Source organism: Dendropsophus ebraccatus, chromosome 1 (assembly GCF_027789765.1).
Source record: "Dendropsophus ebraccatus isolate aDenEbr1 chromosome 1, aDenEbr1.pat, whole genome shotgun sequence".
Lineage (NCBI taxonomy): Eukaryota > Metazoa > Chordata > Amphibia > Anura > Hylidae > Dendropsophus > Dendropsophus ebraccatus.
Window position 1 is genome coordinate 73,707,097 of NC_091454.1, and position 23,679 is coordinate 73,730,775.

Sequence of the window (23,679 nt, forward strand, 5' to 3'; positions counted from 1 at the left end):
GAGAGCATATCCAACACCCTATTTGAAAAACCTTTGGCTTTCAGTAGGGACCGGTCAACTTCCAAGCTGTCAAGTTGAAGGCTTGTAGGTAGGGATAGTCCGAACCGAGTTCGGTTCGGGTTCGTGCGAACCCGAACTCTCGGTAATGATTCCCGCTGTCTGCCCACTCCGTGGAGCGGGCAGATCCAGCGGGAGGACCGCCTGGAAAACTGGGATACAGCCATAGCCATAGGCTGTATCCCAGTTTTCCAGGCGGTCCTCCCGCTGGATCTGCCCGCTCCACGGAGCGGGCAGACAGTGGGAATCTGATGCCAGGCGTTCGGGTTCATACGAACCTGAACCTCGGAGTGTTCGGACCATCCCTACTTGTAGGTTGTGGCAGAGCTGCATGCCCTGAGACACTAGGTTCTGCATTAATGGAAGTTTCCATTAGACTCCCTGACACATAGACATGTGTTTGGCAAACCATGATCTCTTTGGCCAAATGGTATGACCGCTATTACTGAGACCTGGTCCCGTCTGATCTTCAGTAATATCTTGGGGATCATGGCAGTTGGCGGAAATATATATGCTAGATTAAAATTCCAGGGGATTGACATTGCATCTGTGAATTTCGGGTTGTCCGACTGATAAAGGGAACAAAATCTTGTTACCTTGGCACTCTGGCAGGTCGCCATCCAGTCGATTTTCGGGGTCCCCCAATTTTTGATAACTGTGGGATTCAATAACCATTCCTCGGATGTTTCATGTTGCGACTCAGCTGATCTGCCAGTATGTTGTGGGTCCCCTTGATGTGGACGGCCATAATTCTCGGTACATGAATTTCCGCCCATCTCATGACTTTCCCCACTTCTGATAGAAGTGCCTTTGATCGGATGCCCCCCTGTTTGTTGATATAGAAGACTGCTGCTATATTGTCCGTCTTTACCTTCACTGCCTGATTCTGAAGCTGTGGAGTAAAATGTTGTAGGGCTCTGAAGATAGCTCTCAATTCTCTTTTGTTTTAAGAGAGGGTTCTTTCGAATTTAGACCAACGTCCTTGGGCTGTTCCCTCTTCTAGGTGAGCACCCCGACATCTGTTGTAAGGCATCTGTTGTAAGGATTCTCCACCGTGGTTCTTCTAGGTTGGCCCCGTCGTTTACTCCTGACCATCATCGGAGAGAATTTCTTACAGTAGAAGAGAGTCTGACTTTTCTGTCCAAATGTGTCACACGTCTGTTCCAGGTTTGTAGGACTTTGGCTTGTAACAGTCTCATGTGTCATATAGCCCATGGAACTGCCTCCGCTGCTGAGAACAGAAGACCAAAAAATTGCATCAAGACCCTGAGGGAGACTAGTGGATCTGGCAATGATAAGTCACTCATCTAGATATGGGATTACATTGATGGTCTGTAGTCTGAGGATAGACACTACAGAAGCCACCACCTTTGTGAACACAAATGGGGCAGAGGTTATCCCGAATGGTAGTACCTTGAACTGAAGATAATGTAGTTGCTCCTTGATGTAGACTGCAACCCGAAGGAACTTCCTGTGATTCTTGTAGATCGGAATGTGAAAGTAGGCATCTTTTAGATCCAGAGATGCCATAAGATCTCCTCTGTTCAGAATCATCTTCACAGACTTGATGGTCTCCATCCGAAACTGATCCTTTGTCATGAACTTGTTGAGAAATCTGAGGTCTATTATCAAGCGCCATTTGCCTGAGGGCTTTGGAACCAAGAATACCAGGCAGTATACTCCCATACCTGTCTGAGAGAGAGGCATCGGCTCTAGCGCTGACATACGAATGAAGTCTAGAATAGATTGCTCCAAAATCTCTTGTTTGAGATAGACAAGATAATATCACAAATCTTTCGGGCGGAATCGGATGAAGGGGCAACATGAAGCTTCTCCTTACAATACTCACTACCCATTTGTCTGGGATAGACTTCTCCCAGGCAGGTAGAAAGAGGCTTAGGCGACTACCGACGGGAGGGTTGGCGTCCGAAGCAGGGGCGTAACTAGAAATGGCTGGGCCCCATAGCAAACTTTTGATTGGGCCCCCCCCGCCCGCCCCCTCTCGATCCACCACTACGCCATCAACACACTCAGCTCTACACAGGTCCTGTACACCATATAAATTACAGTACAGTTATATCAGGTGACTTACAGGGGACGTCTTCTCTGATCGGAGTTCTTCCCTTTTCATTTTCTTCTCCATCTCCTTCTCCAAGCCACAAATCCACAGAATCTGCCAGAAAAACATATTAGTCTCCTCACACTGGCACCATCCTCATCTCTCTATACTGCACATCTGCATTGGCCCCTTTACACCCTCATTTAGTGGGAAGGCTGACTCTATGTGATCCCATTTTATTATATGGCCCTCTTCTCTGTCGCCCCTCCTTATAAATAGCCCCCTTATGTTGCCCCCCTTATAGAAGCCCCCATGCTGTCCCCCTTATAGATGCCCCCCATGTTGTCCCCTAATAGATGGTCCCCTATGTTGCCCCCCCTATAGATGGCCCCTCCTATGTTTTCCTCTTATAGATGGCCCCCTCTCCCCCTATATTGTCCCTTTATAGATGTTCCCCTCTCCCCCAATGTTGTCCCTTTATAATATCCCTCTCCCCTATGTTGTGCTCCTCTCCCCTATGTTGTCCCCTTATAGATGGCCCCCTCTCCCCCTATGTTGCCCCCCCTTATAGATGTCCCTCTCCCCCCTTCCTTATAGATGTCCCCCTCCCCCCCCTTCCTTATAGATGGCCCTCCCCCCCCCTTCCTTATAGATGTCTCCCTCTCCCCCCCTTTCTTATAGATGTCCCCCTCTCCCCCCTTCCTTATAGATGGCCCTCTCTCCCCCCCTTCCTTATAGATGTCCCCCTCTCCCCCCTTCCTTATAGATGCCCCCTTCTCCCTCCCTTATAGATGCCCCCTTCTCCCGCCCTTATAGATGTCCCCCTCTCCCCCCTTCCTTATAGATGTCTCCCTCTCCCCCCTTCCTTATAGATGCCCTCCTCTCCCCTCTCCCTTATAGATGCCCCCTTCTCCCTCCCTTATAGATGTCCCCCTCTCCCCCCCTTCCTTATAGATGGCCCTCTCTCCCCCCTCCCTTATAGATGCCCCCTTCTCCCTCCCTTATAGATGTCCCCCTCTCCCCCCTTCCTTATAGATGTCTCCCTCTCCCCTCTTCCTTATAGATGTCTCCCTCTCCCCGCTTCCTTATAGATGTCTCCCTCTCCCCCCTTCCTTATAGATGTCCCCCTCTCCCCCCTTCCTTATAGATGTCTCCCTCTCCCCCCTTCCTTATAGATGTCCCCCTCTCCCCCCTTCCTTATAGATGTCTCCCTCTCCCCCCCTTCCTTATAGATGCCCTCCTCTCCCCCCTTCCTTATAGATGTCTCCCTCTCCCCCCTTCCTTATAGATGTCTCCCTCTCCCCCCCTTCCTTATAGATGCCCTCCTCTCCCCCCCTTCCTTATAGATGTCCCCCTCTCCCCCCTTCCTTCTAGATGTCCCCCTCTCCCCCCTTCCTTATAGATGCCCTCCTCTCCCCCCCTCCTTATAGATGTCCCCCTCTCCCCCCCTTCCTTATGGATGCCCTCTTCTCCCCATCCCCCTTATAGATGCCCTCTTCTCCCCATCCCCCTTATAGATGCCCCCTTCTCCCTCCCCCCCCCCCCCCCCCCCCCCGGAAAGCAGGTTTAAAAAAAACAAACAAACTCACCTTACAACGCGCTCCCCCGTCGAGCCTTTTTCCTGTCAGTCCCCCGTCTGATGCGCGGCTGCCTGGGGTGTCGCGTCCTATCCCCGACAGCGCACGTATCATAGAGCTCTCTGTGGGCTTGTGCTGCGGCCGCGTCTTCCGGAACACAGAGAGCTCTATGATACGCGCGCTGCCGGGGATAGGACGTGACACCCCCGGCAGCCGCGCATCAGACGGGGGACTGACAGGAGCGCTGTCGGTCGGTCCCGTGCTCCTCCTGGCCCAGTGACTCCTTTTCCCTATGGTTGGGGAAAGGAGTCGCCGGGTCAGGAGGAGCACGGGACCCGCGTCACGGGCCCCCTGATGTGGCGGGGCCCCGTAGCAGCCGCTATGGCTGCTACGGCGGTAGTTCCGCCAGTGGTCAGAAGTCCTTTCTCTTGGGGGAGGACTTCTCATTCTTAGAGACACCACCCTTCCTGGAGTAGCCTCCTCTACCTCTGCCACAAAATCTATATTGTTTTCCTCTTTGAGGAGACCTCTCCTGCTTTCTGTAATGAAAGGAACGACGATTCTGGGGTAAGGATTTACCCTTTTTGTTAGAAATGTCTAACATAATTTCATCCAATTCTGACCCAAAGAGTCTACCAGGGATAAACTCCAGATTACATAAATGATATTTAGATGGAATATCCCCATTCCAGGGATGCAACCATAAGGCCCTTTTAGCTGCTGATGACAGGGCTAAAGCTCTAGAAGCTAGTCTGGCCTGGTGAGAGGCTGAATCACACAAATAATCAACAGCAAGACCTGCTTGTTTAAATGCAGTCAGAATACTATCCCTGCTAATGCCAGAGTCAATATAATTTTGAATCTTAGATAACCATTTTTAAGAGATTTAGAAACTTCATGGTGATCTAGCGCAATGGAGGTCTGAGCAGCAGCAGTAGTATAATCCTTGAAGGACCGAACAAATTTAAATTTTACCGGTTTCGTTTTTTCCTTCTTGTGCTTAAAAGGCCATAGCACTTGCATTTTTTCACCTAGAAACCCACATGAGCCCATATTTTTGGCGCCACTAATTGTACTTTGTAATCACAGGCTGAATTTTTGCATAAAGTACACTGCAAAAGCAGGAAAAAATTAAATGTGTGGTGAAATTGAAAAAAAAACCAAATTTTTTTTATTTGGAGGGTTTTTGTTTTTATGCCGTTCGCCCTAGGGTAAAACTGTCTTGCTTCCTCAAGTCGTTACAATTACATCAATATGAAACATGTATAACTTTTATTTTATTTGATGGCTTGTAAAAAATTTGAACCATTGTTAACAAATATACAGTATGTTCCTTAAAATCACTCTATTGCCATGCTTATAGCGCTTTTATCCTTTGGTCTATAGGACTATGTGTGAGGTGTCATTTTTTGTAACATGGGAAAAGGGGGGTGATTAAAACTTTTTTTAGGGGAGGGGGCTTTTTATTAATAAAACCCCTTTTTTTTTTTTTACACCCCTGGGGGAATTCTAGTTTAAGTACACTGATCTCTCATTGAGATCCATGCTGTATAGTTATACTGCATAGATTAATGAGATCGGCACCCGATTGCTTTCGGCTGCTGCAGCCAAAAACAACCGAGTGCTGAGCTGGCATCAGCGCTGTTACGGTAGGTAACGGACACAGGGATCGCCCCTCCGCGATCACGTCGCTGGGGGGGCGATCCCCCCACTCTCACCAGGGAAGTGCTGCAATGAAGTCTTCAGATGCAGCTGTCAACTTTGCGGGTACCCCCAGGGTCGTCTAGGGGTTAAGGGAGACTTCCATTCTTCGATCCATAGGATCTTTCAGACTGGATCCATCGTCCGCAGGGACAATGGTTCTATGGGATAATTTGGCTATAGCTCTATTAACGTTAGGAGGATTTATCCATGGACTAGACTTCTCCTCTTTGACAGGAAATAGTGACCAAAATCTCTTACTTACAGCTGGAGCTTTTTCAGGCCTATTCCATTCAGATTTTATAAGATCTGAAATAAAATCATCCATAGGAAAAGTTTTAGCTTTAGTAGAAGTCCCTGCCACCTCATTAGCATCAGAAGGCTGAGAATCTGCCAGAACAAGTCTAATCAATCTAGAAATCTTATCTGGGTTAAACAGAAACGTCTCTTTTTCATCGTCCTTATCCTCGGATAGGTCTGAGTTGACTTCATCGATTACTCTGTAATCCTTCTCCGAAACAGAAGGTGAATGCAAGCTTCTCCTGGGCCTCTTACTAGGATGAGACAGGGACTCCTTAAGAGACTTCATGGAAGATCAAAGAAAAAGAAAGAGAGTGTAACACTGTCATTAAAGATATCTTACTCCAGCTTATCGTTGAGCCAGATAACAACATCCTGTATAGTTGGTTCTTCCTTGTTCTGAATCTTGGAACGGCAGGACAGACATGTAGTGAATTCACTATCATCAGGAAGAGGAGTATCTAAGGAGGAAGTAAAACATAAGAATATGGTACTAAACCACCTGAGAGGAGGGGGGGGGGGGAGACCCATCACATTTCCTGCAGCATAAATAATGCCTCTTGGAAGAGCTCTTGCGTCCTGAGGATTCTCTGGTGGACATGTTCACAGCAAAGTTAACGGGATAAGATAGGTGACACACTTCAAGCTGAGCAAACAGCAAGAGTATGGGGGTAGGAGCGCAATAAATACCTGTTTAGGTGCCAAAAACATAAAGATCTGTCCCCCCACAGACAAACAATAAACCCAGGACTGGCCCATAGCTTACCCGGTCCACAGAACGGTGGAAGAGCCTGCTTCCGGCTCCTTTCCAGATTGGGGAGCTCCAGAGGCCAGAAGACACGAATCGTGTCACTAACAGAGCACCAGTATGTCATTTCCAGTGCCCCGGGTAAGGTTGGACTTCACTTCCGGAACGCCAGCATAATGCAGGACGTCACTTCCCGTTCACGGCATGTGGAACGCAACTTGCGTTCCACGCATAAATAAGCAAAAATCGGACCTCCAAGGCAGCTGAAAACGGAGCTGGAGACAGAGGCACCATTAGAAAAGGCCAAGCATGCTGTAAGTAAAAAGAAGAATTAATTATACATGAATAGAAGACAAGAGAACAAGGGAGGGGGATGGGTGGAGGAGGTCCTGCCACTACTCTCAAGGACAAAAAATAAAAACTCAATGCCTGCCGGGGGATGGGCTTATCTTATTCTCTAGGGGGTGGAGTTAAGGAGTTCTTTATTTTGATATACTATTAAATATTCCTTTTTTTGTCCTGCCCAGCTCGCAGGGGCTATCACACCCCGTTATTGTGCCGCTGTGGGACATAAGGGAAGGCCAATTTCTTTAAGTGATGTAAATGAAATGTAACTGCAATACCGCACACAACCTGTGAACAGGGGTGATGCTGTTTTTGCAAGAAAGTAGCTGTGTTTTTAATAATCATGGATAATTGCTTTAAATACTAAATACTGAAGCACATAGGGGGAGATTTATCAAACTGGTGTTAAGTAGAATTGTCTTAGTTGCCCCTAGCAACCAATCAGATTCTACTTTTCATTCCTCACAGATTCTTTACAAAATGAAAGGTGGAACGTGATTGGTTGCCGGGGGCAACTAAGACAATTTCTACTTTACACCAGTTTGATAAATCTCTCCCATAGTGTATAAAGGTCACCAACATTCCAGTAACTCAATATCATTGGAGACCAAACCTCATGTGGCATTAAAGTCTGTACCAGCAACTTCATATTATGGGTTTCCATAGCCAAGCAGCTGCATGCACACCTTATACAAAGCACAATGTCAAGCCTTAGGTGGAGTGGTTTAAAGTACTCGGCCACTGGTCTCTGGAGCAGTGGATAAATATTTTGTGGAATGATATATCACACTTCTCTATCTGGTAGTATGATGGGCAAGTCTGGATTTGGCAAATGTTAGCATAACGTTAACTGCCTAACTGCACTGTGCCAACTATTTGATGGAGGAGGGATAATGCTGAGGTTGTTTTTCAGGGGTTGGAGTAGACCCTTTAGTTCCAGGAAAAAAAAGAAGTCTTAAAGGGATTGTCTGGCAAGTAGAAGATGGCTGACGCTTTCTGCTAGATAGGGTTCACTGACTTAGATCCCATTTCTTGGAACTAAGCCCTTCAGGATGTGGGGTGAGTGGTGCTAAATTGCCATCATCGTGGCTGGCATGTGTGGGAGATGAACATGACTTACTGTAGCCCTGCCCTCGGAAGGGAGGGGGTAGGAAAATGTTTTGGTGTCAGCAAGCAGAAGGCTTTAGCCGTATTCTGCTCACGGACAACCCCTTTAATGTTTAATCATATCAGGACATTTTGGACAACTGTATGATTCCATCTTCAATCTAAGGCTATCTTCACATGCCATCTTTTTTTGGAATTTGACTGCTGTCTTTGAGGTCAAAACATCCGTGATTGTACGAATAACCTGCATCATTATGAAATAACTGGCCATTATTTGGCCTCAGAATGACTTCCATCTAAAAAGACAGCTGTCAAACAGCCAAAAAAGGATGGTGGGTGAGCAGAGCCCAAGGGCCGTATTAGACAGCCCCATCACTATAGTAAATGAGTAGTAAGTGCTAGATTGGTTTACTGAGCCTATTACACGGTTGCAGGGACATTGTTAACACTCCCTGGTGTTCACTCCACACTCTCTGGTGTTTTTTTCGCATCTGTCCGTGAGGATCCTGTCCCTGACCGTGATTGGCTGAGCAGCCTGTCCCTTCAGAGAGCTGCTCTGAAGTTGCATCAGCAGAAGCAAAAAAAAAAAAAAAAAACACCAGGGAGCTTTGAGGGGTAATGTATGAACTTATCATTCCGTGCAGAGCCCTGACCTCAACCCAATAAAACACATTTCAAAGAAACCAGAACAGAGATTGTGACCTAACACACCGCCACCACAACTAGTTTCACCCCTATACGGGGCGCCCTACACCTGAGGACGCCCCGTATAGGGGTGAAACTAGTTGTGGTGGCGGTGTGTTAGGTTTTAATCAGCTACTCCCACGGTTCATAGGTTGGGTAGTCTGCAGCTACTCAGTTATAGTACACAGTACCACTGGTCGGTGGACTGAAAATACTAAAATATCAGTTTACTGTGGGAGAGTGTTTTTAACGAGATCACGGTGTTCATATTTTTTAAATATATATTAGCACATTAAAAGTTACGTTTTACTTGATCTACCAAGGGTGATTCAGGGCCCTTTGGGCTCATGGCCCTTTCCCCCAAAAAAACAAACACAGACACACACAGACACCATACTCACCATCCCTCCGGTGACGATCGCCACTCGATTCGCCCGCCGTCCGCCTCACCGTCACCTGCGTCCGCCGTCCAGCGATGTCTCTCACTTCCGGGTCCATGGGAGAGAAAAGGCTGCCAGTGCGCTTGCGCACCGGCAGCCTTTTCATTGGCTGGAGCGCATCACATGGCTTCCAGCAAGCTCAGCCAATCAGGGCTGAGCAAGCTGGAAGCCATGTGATGCGCTCCAGCCAATGAAAAGGCTGCTGGTGCGCATGTGCACCAGCAGCCTTTTCTTTCCCATTCACTTTCCATGAAGACGCCGAGGAGGAAGAAGACCCGGACCGCTCCCCGGCTCTCGTCGTCACCAGATTGCGCCCGGGAGAAGAGGACCGTGACGACCGTAATTGGTGGTCGGAAAGTGGAGGAAGGGGGCCAGACTGGTTATTTAACCAGTTATATAACTTTGTAATGTGTGTTAAATAAGCCAAAAAAATGTTTTCGTGGGAGTTGTCCTTTAATTGTTACAGTGTTACTGTCATAAAAAATAGCTGGCAATATTACAGCTATTGAAGTGTGTGGGGAATAAAAGTTAGCTCCTCAGACCTGATCCTACAAAAGAGCTTCTGTGCTACAAATTGCTAAAAAAAAAAGAAGTTACTGCTGACTATGACAAAAAGATGTCAGAACAAACAGTTCAATACAGCCTAGAGCACAGAGGTATGTATAGCTGTAGACTTATCATAGTGTTTATGCTGACCCTTGTTTACTGCTGTGTAGGGGCGGATTAACTTTACCATAGGCCCGGGGCTGTTCACCAAGCCCGGCCCCCCCCCCCACCCCACTGTAACTGGCCGCACTAGCGTGGTGTTCATAGTACAGGATAGATGTCATGATGCCCTGATTTGTGCAAAATTTCTGTGATTTTCTGCAAATCATGGCAGAACTATAGCCAGGAAACAATACACCACTGAAATTATAATTCTTTTTGGGTGGCCATGGGCCCCCCAGGAGCTCAGGGCCCCGGGCTACTGCCCGAAACGGACCTATTATAATCCGCTATTGCTGCTGTGAGCGCCTGTAGTAGGCATGAGACTGTAGGTATATGCAGGGCCGGCTCCAGATTTTTGCGGGCCCTTAAGCGTCAGAGCCTCAGCGCGCCCCTCATCCATCCACTATGCACCCATCATCCACACACTATGTACAATCACTTTAAACACCACTAACATACACAAAAACACATTGTTGACACAGAGACTAACTGACACTGACTGACTGACACAGACACTGACTGACTGACTCACACACACACTGGCTGACTGACACACTCAGACACTGACACACAGCACTTACAGCTCAGTCGTCTTCTTCCTCTTCCTCTCTGTCAGGCTGCACTCCACACTGTGAGATTAAGGACCTTCCAGCCATGTGATCAGGTACTTCACCCTTTTTTTCTGTCTGTGCATGTCCTGCTTCAGTGTCTTCTGATGTTAAATGCTCACCCTGCACTACAGTGAGAGGGCTGAACATTACAACACTGGTTCCCTCTCCCTCTCTGGGCCCCTAGAGGCACTGTGGGCCCTGGACCTTGCCCAGGTAATCCCTGTGCTGCTGCCGGCCCTGGGTATATGATTACAAAGCATATAAGGTCAGATGAATCACATTTTCTCTTATGTCATGTGGACTGATGTGTACATTGCTTACCTCAGGAAAGATGGTACCACAATGCAATATGGAAACATATAAGAGGCAGGGTGATGCTCTGGGCAATGTTCTGCTGGAAAACCTTGGGTGTTTGCATTTATGTAAATGCTACTTTGAGGTACACCACTCACCTAAACATGGTTGTAGACCAAGTGCACTTCTTCATGGCAACATTATTCCTTAAAGGCAGTGGTCTTCTTCAGCAGCATAATGTACCCTGTACACAGCAAAAAAAGGAATGATTGGAGGAATAAAAACTTGTTCGATGCATACCTTTCAGTTTAAGTGGCTTTGTAGGATGAGCTGCCCTGTGTGTACATCCCGCTGTGCAAATTGTCTTCTAGCTGTTTTTCTCCCTCTCTGTAGCGTATGTGTTCCCCTTCCCATTACTTCCTGCCCCAAGACTTGTATTGCTTATAATCTGGTCCCCGAGCTAGCTACAAGTCGTAACCAGTAAACAAAAGTTGTTGCTAAGCTGATTAGATGACAATTTAGCAGATAAGGTGGAGAGGGAAGATGCTTATTAACAGGAGAAGGAAACATTTTTGTCTGATAAGATATACTACAAAGTTTATTGTATTTACTTGTACAATTGGTGTATGCAAAGTGCCTCTTTAAGTTGTTGACTTTCCCCAGAAGTAAATCTGAACAGGCAGCTATACAATATTCAGTGTCCCACTGGGGTCTTTTCAAGGTCTGTGGTTGGGTAACAACCACTATACACTATGTTTTATACAGTTCATGTTGTTGAAATTGGACAGTACCAGATATAGCTTAGGGCATAAATGGTAACATACACATACCATGAACCCTCTAGAAGGAAGGAGCTTTGGTCCAGGCTTTGTACTGAAAGGGGGAAATTAAAGCCGGCTTTATGTAGACTCTCTATGTGAGGGTGTGGTGTGAGCCCCCGGTGATGTTGTGTCGGAGGATTGGCCGGTCACTTGCTAGATGGTGAAGTGTGACTCTACTCGTGGTTGGCCAAGATACAGCTGGACCTTGAGGTGTTACTTCGTGACTCCAGTGCCAGTGGGGCACACAGATGTGGTGACATACCTGCTTTTATTTTAGGAGGCCAATTGTACCTTTTTTCCCTGTGCACGGTATCCTGCCGGGCTGCTACGGGGTCCCTTGGCTTAGTGTAATCACGGATGGCCAGACGGGGGAACCACCCTCTGAACCTCCACCCAGAGAAAGGGGAAATGTCCCAAGCATGTAGTGTATACTGTGTCGGTGTAGGGCGAAGAATCACAGAGTCTCTTTATCATAAAAAATCCTGTTTTTACTGGAAGAGTACGTGCTTGCAGCAGGTTACAAAATTATGAGGTTTCTCTTGAAAAAGCACTTGGTGACACACTTGATAACACTTGTAGACAAATACTTGACAATACAGCAACCAGATCTGCGATAGGAATGTAGTGTAGAATACAGTCGTGCTGACCGAGTAGTGTGCTGGGTGATACAAAGAAACAGAGTAGCAGAGAGGAGGATGTAGTGAGAGTCTCAACCCAAGTAGTACTGTGCTCGCTAGGGATGTTGGAGGATGAGGTAGAAGAATACTTAGAAGAAGAACAACACCTGTGCCCATGTATTGACCTTTTGTTAGTCTTCACACCACCTTATACCCACTAGATTTGGACGAACCGTCCTAGAGGGTGACACAAGGCCCAGACCTTGTTACCTGGGATGAGCGGAATGCTGACAACTGCACTGCAAGATAGAGTTCCTAGGCTTACTGCAACTTTACTCTGTCTGTATCAGTTCCTAGCTTATTGCTGTCTGTGGATACTATCCTGCTCTGTGATTCTCCTAATCCATGGCGTAGGTTAAGGTTCTCATTGACTTGTCCTCTCTTGAAAGGGGTTTAACACTGCATAGTGTTGTGTAGCGTTACTGAGAAGAAACTGTGAGCACTAAAGACCCGTGCACTTCCTCCACCCATGTGACTTCCTTCCGCAGGGCATCTAAATTCGTTGTGAGTGGGTGAAGAGTGCAAACAGAAGAAGTAAAGAGAGAGATGATAGGAGAGAAGAACAGATTCCTATTGGTTTGCAGATCCATGTGTACAAATATACAATAACCCTTCATACACTTCATCTGTGCAGCATCTGAATACACATATCTAATACAGCGACATCTAGTGGTGAAACTTTATCACTACCTTCATCACCACTTCTATACAATAAGTACAGACTTTTCTGAAGGGTGTAACCAATAGTAACACCCGTGGTATGACACCATAAGAGGGTGAATTGGAGTGTAATTTCTCTCCTGGGGAGAGCTAGCCTCCCTGAAGAGAAGAAAGAGAGCCAGGGACAAAACTCCACTGAAAGTATAAGTCTGTTTGGGTGGCCATGGGCCCCCCAGGAACTCAGGGCCCCAGGCTACTGCCGGAAAAAGGACCTATTTTTATCCGCTACTCCTCTACCCCTGGGCTGTTACAGATGTGCTGGGAAAATATGTCTGATATATAGTGACCCCAACTCACAACCTATTAGGCAAAAGGTTTTAATATTATGGCTGATAAGTGTTCATCTCCTAACTGTATGACATCACTTCTCTACTGTACAGAGTGTGAATTGTTATTGCTCAGTTATGAAGAAAGTGTAAGTAAGTTCAGTCTGCTGTTTGCACACACGGGTAGTGCGCTGTTCCACACCTCTGCATGCACATCTGCCAGAAACAGATGTAACATCCAATAAAAACATCAGTGGCTGAGTGTGGGCTTATGAAGCACTGGCCAAGGCCCCAAGTATTTAAAGAGACACAGTATGTTTCTCATCTGTACAGCACTAAGAGCAGGGCTCATGTTTTCCTCATTATACTGGAGTCACTAACAGGCACATGGAAATTACTCAGACTAATATCCTATCTCTCTCTCTCTCTTTTCTATCTGAATTTCGATTGGGCCGGAATCCCACTCCTTTGAAATACAGCCTGTTTTCTTTGCAGCGTGGGTTTCCCTTGGGACGTCTTGCGTAGGTGGAAGTCTACCTCTCTGGCTGCCCAGAGGAGATGTTATTAATGTCAGAGATGTGCCATCCCTGCGCCCACACAAATATCTAGCTAAAGAGGCGGGATTACCACTGCAGTAACATAGCGAGGATCCCCATCAGTGTTGGTAATATAGAAGGAGGTCTCCCATCACTGTATGTGTATTGGAATGCAGCATCTGAGATTATCCATCTCTGGTTCATTTCACTTCATTTATTTCAAACTGCCTGAGAAAAGCATTGGAAAACAACATGCTTTGTCTACAACCTGGAGCTTGTGGGGTTAACTGCATAATGAGGATATATATGTCCATATAAGGGTATACTGCACATTATTTTTAGGAGCTGTCTGCATTTTAATTGGGTTTGTGGGAGGAAGGATGAGTCAGTGCAGATAAGGAGGAAGACATCTGAATGAAACTTAGAAAAATAGATAAAGATGAGTAATCAGGGATACTTAAGTAAGATTCAGATGGCAATAATACACAGCCTGCAAGATACAGCATGGTCATGAGGAACAGGCTGAAGTATAAACCCTGGGGCAAATTATCCAGGCCAAGAAAGAATCAGGCAATACAGAGGATCTCATGCTTGGTAGAACTATAAAATATGTAAATCATGTGCCCAATAAACAAAGTTCTTACAGAACTTTAGAACTTTGATACAAAGTAAGTAAGGTCATTTTTTTTAAAATTAAGGGTTATGGACGCCTATGTGTTTTTTGTTTTGTTTTTCTGTTAATTTATTTCTTGAATACAAAATGAAGCGAATTTCTAACAAGTTTTTTCCTCTGACATTTCCTTAGTGTTAAAGATAACAGGAATAAAGTTACAAACTAGGCTCAGATAGTAGACAAGGGAGAGAGAAACCTGGGAGGACAGCTCACATAGGCTAGAAGTAGAGGGGTAAGCAGATACAAGGCAAAATCATATAGTCTGTGAACAAGTATAGAGAGAAAACAGAGCTCATATGGCACACGGTAGATGATGTAAAAGCAGAATTTTTTGCAGCATAACCTAACAGCATCAGCTTTGTGAATTTAGCACTGGCTAAAGTCGCTGAACGGGCACAGGCTTCCCCCTCCACCGGCACTAGGCATGAGTCTAGCGGATGAGTAGGACCAGTAACACATATCCTCTGGCTGCCTCTGCTGCCTCTCCATGCTGTGGTAGAACACTGCCACCACTTTCCCCAAGCTCTGGGGACCCCTTTCCAGACTGCCATCTCTGCTCCTGCCTTTCCCTGCCACCTTGGCTGCCAACTCCCTGCCACTCCTGGGGCTGCTCCATGTCTGCTCTGCCGGCTCCAGCGCCCAGCTCGCCCCTCCTCCTGCGGCCTCTGTGGCCCTGGCTGCTGATGCTGTTGGGATGATGCCTGGCCCGGAAGGATGCCACTCCACGTACATCTCCACCACCATACCCTCCTTCTCTATCCAATCTTCCTCAGCCTAGCTGCCTCAGCTCTGCTACATCACACGCGCATCAGCTCTGCTATATCATGCGTGCGTCAGCTCTGCTACATCACATCATGTACGCGCTGGCTCTACTACATCATCAGCTAGTATGTAATACATACTGGGATGATGTGATACAAAACCAGTGGAAAAAGTTTACTGTGCAATAGTAATGACCGCAATGGGAAGGAAAGAAAGCTAAGGGGCTGGGTAAACAAACATACCAATCACGGAGAAGCCCTGCACGATGGGAAATGTAGTTTACTGGCCGATGCCATCTTGGATATAGACAGGCTTTTAGAAAATCTGGTAATTCAGGAATAGCAGCAGCTAGAAATACTCAGGGGCCTTGGTAAGTAAAACCAGCTAGGTTTGGGCGCATTTCCTTTTTTAGCTCGTGGGTGAAATACACACTTGGGTGAAAGTTACACTCAGTTGTGAGTATTAGGTCACAAGTAGAGAAATACCAGGGTGGCCCCTTTTGTGTCAAAGTCTAACTCAGTTGCGAGTATTGCGACATGACAGGGGAAATACCAAAGCCAGGCATCTATTCACAGACAGCTGTTTCGGGTTATTGCCCCATATCCCTGTGGAGTAAGATTCTGGCTTTTGGAAGCAATGAATAATAGTGTTTTGCATGTAATAGCACAGGCAGAAAGCGGGGAACGAGGAGGAAGTGAGTGCTGATCTGACAGGTCAATGCTCGCTTTCTCCCATAGATTGTGCCGTGTAATATGGCCCTTACTAAGATATAGAGAGAATATGACAGCCAAGTACTTCTTTTGGCTCATCCTACCAATCAGTGGGGATGTGAGCACCCAGACCCCAACTGATCAAACTTTTTTTTTATGACAGTGTAACTTTAGAAAATATAACTTTGTCTTATAGTTTTTCCAATGAATAGTTACCTGTTCATCTAAATTCCCATTTTTTATTTAAAGTACACTTCTTAGACTATGTTCACACACAGTCGTTTTGCATTCATCATTTTGATTATTATTTGCGTCGTAATTATCAAGATACATTTGCCCAAAAAGACAGCTGCAAGAAAAATTCATCTTTTAATCTCTTAGCTTATCAGAAATGTTCTTGCTTTGTCTGTGACTACATTACTTTGTAACTATTAAATTTACCATCAAATTAAACTGACACCCATAGGTAGGTTTATACAAGATGCAATATACTACTAAAAAGATGATACAGAGTTCACGGTTGAGGAAGCAATAAGTGCGGCGGTGTTCCTGTTCCCACCTGACCCCTTAATCACACATGGCGAACTCTGTATCATTTTTAAGTTGCATACTGCATTATTCAACTTCTATTATACCTTTATACTTGTGGATTATGTATAATGATTCCATGTGGCATCATTTAGGGTCATGATTATTGGGGTATCCCACCTCGGACGCAAGAGGGACATGTCGTGAGCCCCCGCTGTAATGCTATATCGGACGAGCCGCCGGTCACTTGCTAGGTGGTGAGATGTGACTCCACTTCTGTGGTGGTTGGCTGAGGTACAGCCGGACCTTGGAGTGTTACTTTGTGATGCCAGTGCCGGTTGGGCACACAGGTGTGATGGCACGCCTGCTTTTAGTTTATAAGGCAGTTGTACCTTTTTCCCCTGTGGTCAGTGTCCTGCAGGGATGCTACTGGGTCCCTTGGGTTAGAGTGATCACGGATGGCCAGAGTGGTGCAGTGATCCTCCCAGACTATCGGAACTGCCACCCACAGAAAGGGGAAGTGTCCCAAGGTTATGGTGTGTGCTATGTCGGTAGAAAATGGTAAACATCCCAGAGTCTCTTTAACCTAAATAAGCTTGGGTTTACTAGAAAGTGCTTGCTTGCAGTAGGGTCCAAGATTATGATGTTTCTCTTGATAAAGTACCAGATAACACACTTGACAATAGTTCCAGACAAATACTTGATAATACAGCAACCTTATCTGTAGTAGAAGCGCAGTGTAGGATATAGTCGCGCCGACTGGGTGGTGTGCTGAGTAATACAAAGAAGCAGAGTAGCAGAGAGGAGGATGCTGTGAGAGTCTCAACCCAGGTAGTACTGTGCTCTGCCGGGATGTTGGAGGATGAGGTAGAATACTTAGAAGAAGAAGAAGAACACTTGTGCCCGTGTATTGACCTTGAATTAGTCTTCACACCACCTTATGTCCACTAGACTTGGCTGATCCTTCCTAGAGGGTGATACAGGCCCCAGACCTTGTTACCTGGGATGAGCAGAATGCTGAGGATTTCCTGCTGATACCTGTGCTGCGAGACAGAGTTCATAGACTCACTGCAAATTTGCTCTATGTAGATCAGTTCCTAGATCTTTGGCTTTTGTGGATACTGTCCTGCTCTGTTACTCTCCTTGTCCACGGCGTGGGTTGAGGTTGTCTCTGGCTTGTCCTCTCTTAACAAGGGTTTTAGCTGTGTAGGATAATGCTGTGTAGGATAGGTTGAAGAGAAGCTGCAGGTTGCATCCTGTCTCTGCAGAGTCTAGCTACAAAAGTCTCTCTGGACTGGCTCAGCTGTCCCTGACAGGGGACCTGGCAGGAGCCAGGGCCCAGCTTGACTGCAGCAGGGAGTGTCCTGTCTTGTGACCTCTCTGCAAAGGAATCTGACTAAGACTGAGCTACACTTCCTGTACCCATGTGACTTCCTATCTCCCAGCATATCTAATGTGTGCTGGGAGTGGGTGAGAGGAGAGTGTGAGAAAAGAGAAAGAAAGGGATAGGTAGAAAAGAAAGGATTCCTATTGGCTCACAGATCCATGTGGTACAAGAGGAAAAAACAGTAACCCATTAGTAACTTTGGCTGTGCAATACTCAGATATGTACAATACTTACATCTAGTGGCAGACAAAAAAATAACTTCTAAATACTCCGGCATTACTTAAGCTGACGACAGAACATTTTGGACAGGTGTAAAAGAAAACAAAAAGAACCACCGTGGTGGGACACCACACATGTATGTGACATTTTAATTGTTTTTAAAGTTTGGTAATTCTAAAGGCTTGTCTAAAGCATGTTGAGTATCGTTGGTAATTTATACGTATTGGTTTAGCACTCAGTTATTGATAAGTGGTGCCCGCTTTTCTGGGTTGGTTCCATCTGTTAATTTTCTAACCCCTTGATGCACTGTGCTATAGATGTATGGCACAGGAGCAGTATAATGTGAGCCAAGGAGACAAGCTTGTGCCATAGCAATTTATTACTGGCTAGCACTCCCGACTAATGACTGACGTAGTCATTATACCATTTAACCCTTTAAATTCTTTGATCAACAGTGATCATGGCATTTAAATGGCTTACTGACCTGTCATCCTTAAGGGTCCTATTCCACGGGCCGAGGAGGGCCTGATCAACGATGTAAACGAGCAGCGATCTGCTAGATCGCCGCTCGTTTACTGGGCCTATTCCACGGCCCGATGGTCGTTGAGTGAGGGCTGCAAGGACATTGTTACCAATGTCCTTGCAGCCCTTGCAGCAGCATACATTACCTGTCAGGTCTTCTCCGCGCTGTCTTCCTCCCCGGGTCCCGCGTGCTCTATCTTCAAAATGGCCGGTCAGCTGACCGGCCAAACTCAGCCAATCACAGGCCACGGCGGTCCCGGCCTGTGATTGGCTGAGCGCTCCATCAGCTGACCGGCCATTCTGAAGATAGAGCGCGCAGTACCCGGGAATGAAGACAGTGCGGAGAAGACCTGACAGTTAATGTATGATGCTGCAGCCTGTCAAATTGTCGTCCGCCCGCCGCGCACCGCTATTCAACCGTAGCGATGCGTGGTGGGGGAACGATGATTTTAGGTTTGGCCCTAAATGAACGATCAGCCGATGCCACGATCATCGGCTGATCGTTCTGTTTATTTCACCAAACGATAATCGGCTGAATCGGGCCAAATGGGGCCGATCCGGCCGATTATCGTTACTGTGGAATAGGGCCCTAAGTTCAATGCCCAATCAGCACCTCCACAACACAATCACAGCATGCCAATAGGTTGCTATTGCTGCTGCAGTCATAGTTATAGCAGTCATAGTTCTATTGCTGATTAGAGGGGATCTGTCACTAGCTTTACACTGCTTCAAATGAGGGCAGCATAACCTAGTGACAGAAATGCTGTAAAGAACTGTGTATTACCTACATCATTCTGTTCAGCTGTTGTCATAATTTGCTGAAGAATGGGCATTTTACCACTACACTCACTCCACCCTCTGGCTGCTGATTGACAGCTGTCTGCTTATACACAATATATATACACAGTATAGATAGACAACTGACAATCAACAGCTGGTGGGCAGAGGGAGCTGATGCTCATGAATATCAAGAACTACTGTGCACATGCACATAATAGAGCGGACTCGTGTGCAATGCTCAATTTAAACATATATATTTATTGTATTTTATTTAAATATCTAAAAAAAACTACCCCCCCCCCCCCCCCCCAAAAAAAAAAAAAAAATAATAATTTTTTTTTTATCCAAACAGCAGCAGGGGAGCCTAGTGGTCACTTCTCTAAAAGTATATTGTCGTTGCCAAGCATACACTCACTTCAGCAATTCCTAAACTCTACACATAGTATGAATGTGTCTTGTGGATATATGTTGGCTTACATCAAGAACTAAGTTCACTTAAATTAGAAAATGATGATAGATTATCTTTGTGCAATATTGCAGAATGCTATTGATAAAGTATATCACCTGTTTTCATGCGTGCATCTTCTGCCAATACTATCAGTTCATATTATTCAATTATAAATGCAGGATTCAGTTCTGTCATTATTCATAGCAGTAATTGCTTTTCACTTGAAGTAAATACATACAACACAAATAGATGGCAGAACAACGAAGGATGTGTGGCCTGGAGCAGAACAGCATGGCTGTGCACTAAATTAGCCCTGTCCTCATCAAGACAAATTTACCAACAATAACCTGACAAACTCCGCCATAGGCTAAGGAAATACACAGAAGAGACAGAGAAAACACGAACATGCACACAATAGGAGAAGAATAATTTAGTCTACACTATAATGATTACCCAGTTAACCAATGATCAGCGCAGCAGAATATCCCTTATGTATTAGGATATTGAAAACATAAGTAATATGATAAAGCAGATATAATTGAAAAAAGACCAATAACCTCCTATAATGCCTTAGTCTAAAGAAATGTGAAAAGTTAGGAATCACCTCTGGGACCCTCATATATTAGGAAAACAGGGTCCAGTGATCCCTGGTTCTACATAATAAACAACAATTAAAGGGCCTTCCACACAAGGGGATGATCGGCCACGTCCCCAGGCATTACCCAACAGCTGTGCAATGTTTCCGATCAATCCCAACAATATTGTACAGCTAGTATTGGATACAAAATGAGGGCATAAAAAAGTATAAAAGTCTTCTTCTCTTTTTGAAATCCATTCCTGGCTTTGTATTTAATAATTTCAATTAAAAACCTAAACATACGATCACATCCATAAAATCATTGGTGAGCATCAGTACATATTCCTGTGTAAACAGGGGATGTGTGGCCAGCAATGATGTAAGTGAAGGGCCACATCAGCAATCCAATGATTGTTCACAAGGCCCAAGGAATACTCATAGACTAAGACTCGGCTCATGTTGAGCATAGTTCTTCCCATATAAAAAGACCCTGCGGATGTTTAAATCTACAACCCATTTTGCTGTATAATTGTTGCTGAACCATTTGCTATTTAAAAGGCTGAAATCTGGGGCAAAGTTTTTATGTATGATTTTGTCAGCACAGACGCATAGATCCAAGTGGCACTGTCCATTTTTCAAACCACTGCCCAGTTTCCGCCATCTGTGCCATTTATTAGATGCAAATAGGTCCACTTGGTGCACTGGAGGCAGGCCCAGCTCCCTCAGTGCATCGATATCTCCTCCCCTGGGTGATGTGCCTCCTTTAGAATCAAGTCTGGCTGCATCACCGAGGGAAGGGGATATCGATCCACTGGGGGTGCTGGGTCCAACTCCAGTGCACCAAGCACCCCTATTTGCATCTCGAGAAACCAGTGAAGATGGTGGGAACCAGAAAAACTTTGTACAGGAAGTGCTACATTTGCTTTAAATAATGCTTTCATTTATCACTGCTGCATTAACATATTTTAAGCATAGTTGGTAAGGTGAGGGTAAATAGTAAGCTCAAATACCCAACAAACAAACAGCTGTTGACATATCACTGGATCATTGTTTCTATGTCAGCCGTTTTAAGTTAATGGGGTTATCCAGCGCTACAAAAACAACACCGCTCTTGTCTCCAGTTTGTGGTGGGGTTTGACACTTAGTTCCAATGAAGTAAATGGAGCTTAATTGCAAACCACACCTAACCTGGAGACAAGATTCGTGTTGTCTCTGGAAGCAAGTGGCCATGTTTTTGTAGCGCTGGATAACCCCTTTAATCTGTCACCTGGAATTCACTTTCTAAACTGCTGACACTGTTAAGGCGAGGAGACACAAGGTACCCTTCATCTATCCTTTTCCAATTCCCTGAAGGGCTGACAGCTGTAACGCCTGCACGTTTCCCCTTTCACCACTATCCCTGCTTGCTTGACAGATTCCAGAGCTGACCGCTGCTTTCAAATCTTGTTCCTGGCTGTGCATTCAAATTGTGTGCAGGTACAGGATTTGGAAGCAGTGCTGAGCTTCCAGTTGACTAAAAAGCAAGCAGGAATAGGGGTAGGAGGGGGAGTGAGGAGATATTCCAGCCTACAGCACTTCAGGAGCTTGGGAACACTTCTTTGACACTTTGTGTGGTGACCAGGGGTTGCCAGGTTGTGTTATATAGCTGGGCAAGATGGTGGTGTACCCTGAGCCACTTGTCACGGTTGCCAGGAGTGGTATGCACCCACCCATATAACTGTGAAGAATATAATTGAATGCAGCTTCTTCCTGGAGGAATAATAGTTTTTAGATTTTAGCTTCTCGCTGGAGGAATAATAGTTTTTAGATCTTAGCTTCTCGCTGGAGGAATAATAGTTTATTTACTTAAAAAGTCTCCGTTATTTAGCTTAGTTATTTAACTTAGTTTGGTAGGCTGGTTTTAGGAGAAGAGAGGAGTGGACTGAGAGATACTTCAGGGTTATTAGGGGGCCTACCTAGACCCTAAGGTACTCAGCTGTGGGGGCTTTTAAATAAAGAGAACCTACGCCCATGGATATCAACTAGAGATGAGCGGACCCCCGGACTTTTGGTCTGACGGCATCAGCCCTCTCTTATTATGCCTGAGATCCCATGGATTCCCTGGAATATCCTGGCCGCATATTCCCGGGAGCACAACTATGCTGCCGGGATTGCAGGCATAATGAGAGAGCGAACTGCTTTCGGACCACAAGTCCGAACAGTTCGCTCATCTCTAGTATCAACTTTCACCTATTGCTGTCTATGGGCATGGAGTGACATAGGCCCCATCTTGTGGGTAGAGCTAGCAGTTGGGGGGGACCCCAAAGGAAACCTAGTGATAGCAGTGGAGCCTTTTGGCTTTACGTGCTTACCTAGCCACTGACTTGAGATTCTGTCATAGTTATCAGGATGAAGAGAGAGTAGCCACCCAGCCTAGGTAGGGTTGTCCCTTTTTAGTCCTGTTCACCTCAGTCTTAAAGGGGTAGTCCACCCAAAAAATTTTTCTTTCAAATCAACTGCTGCCATGAAGTGCCAGAGATTTGTAATTTACTTCTATTAAAAAATCTAAAGCCTTCCAGTACTTATCAGCTGCTGTATGCCCAACAGGAAGTTGTATTATTTCCAGTCTAGAGAGCAGGAGAGGTTTTCTATGGGGATTTGCTCCTGCTCTGGACAGTTCCTGACATGGACAGAGGTGGCAGCAGAGAGCACTGTGTCAGACTGGAAAGAAAACACCACTTCCTGCTGGACACACAGCAGCTGATAAGTACTGGAAGACTTAAGATTTTTTAATAGAAGTGAATTACAAATCTCTGGCACTTAATGGCACCAGTTGATTTGAAAGAAAAATTTTTTGGGTGGACTACCCCTTTAACCTCTGTGTGCTTTCAGCCAAACATGGACAAAATGAAAATGTTGGAAAAAATATAGAAAATAATTCTTTGGCTCATAGTCCTATGCAGGGGACTGAAAGAAATCCTCAGGCTCCCTCTGGCAGGAACCTTTGTCAGTGAAATCCTGACTGGAACTAACTGACTCTCCCTAATCTCCCTTTTGGGAATAAACTGCTCTCTGATTGAGCAGAAACAAACTGGAAGACCTTAACACTGGCCTAAGATTGGTGGGATGACATGAGGTACCAAGCTCAGGGATTGGTCAGGGGAAATCACTTCAAACAACAGTGGCATAGACACAGTTAGACAGGCAGTTAGACAGTTAACCCTTTGTAAACAGTGCATACAGTACCCAAATACAGTGGTAGAAAATAGGAAGTGCAGCCCAAAATAGGAAATACAGGTAGAAATAAGGAATGTAGGTAGAGTGCATATACCCTTCACCCAGAGGGTCCTATACAAAGGTACCCTACTACAGGTGGTCAAGAACATAGCAGGGGCCACATCCGCTCTGGGACACTGCATTTTCATCTGAGAATAAAATACAAT

General features: G+C 45.7%; 1 protein-coding gene across 1 annotated transcript; it reads right to left on the reverse strand.

Moving 5' to 3' along the window:
* Positions 1-5,004: 5,004 nt before the first annotated feature.
* On the reverse strand, positions 5,005-22,706 carry LOC138774499 (uncharacterized). The gene is made up of 5 exons (XM_069955423.1): positions 22,609-22,706; positions 10,790-10,875; positions 6,461-6,754; positions 6,038-6,155; positions 5,005-5,948 (listed from the first exon to the last, which is right to left on the reverse strand). The coding sequence occupies exons 3-5, from the start codon at positions 6,567-6,569 to the stop codon at positions 5,477-5,479; spliced, it is 699 nt and encodes a 232-aa protein (XP_069811524.1). The 5' UTR covers positions 6,570-6,754; positions 10,790-10,875; positions 22,609-22,706; the 3' UTR covers positions 5,005-5,476.
* Between the last annotated feature and the right edge of the window lie 973 nt (positions 22,707-23,679).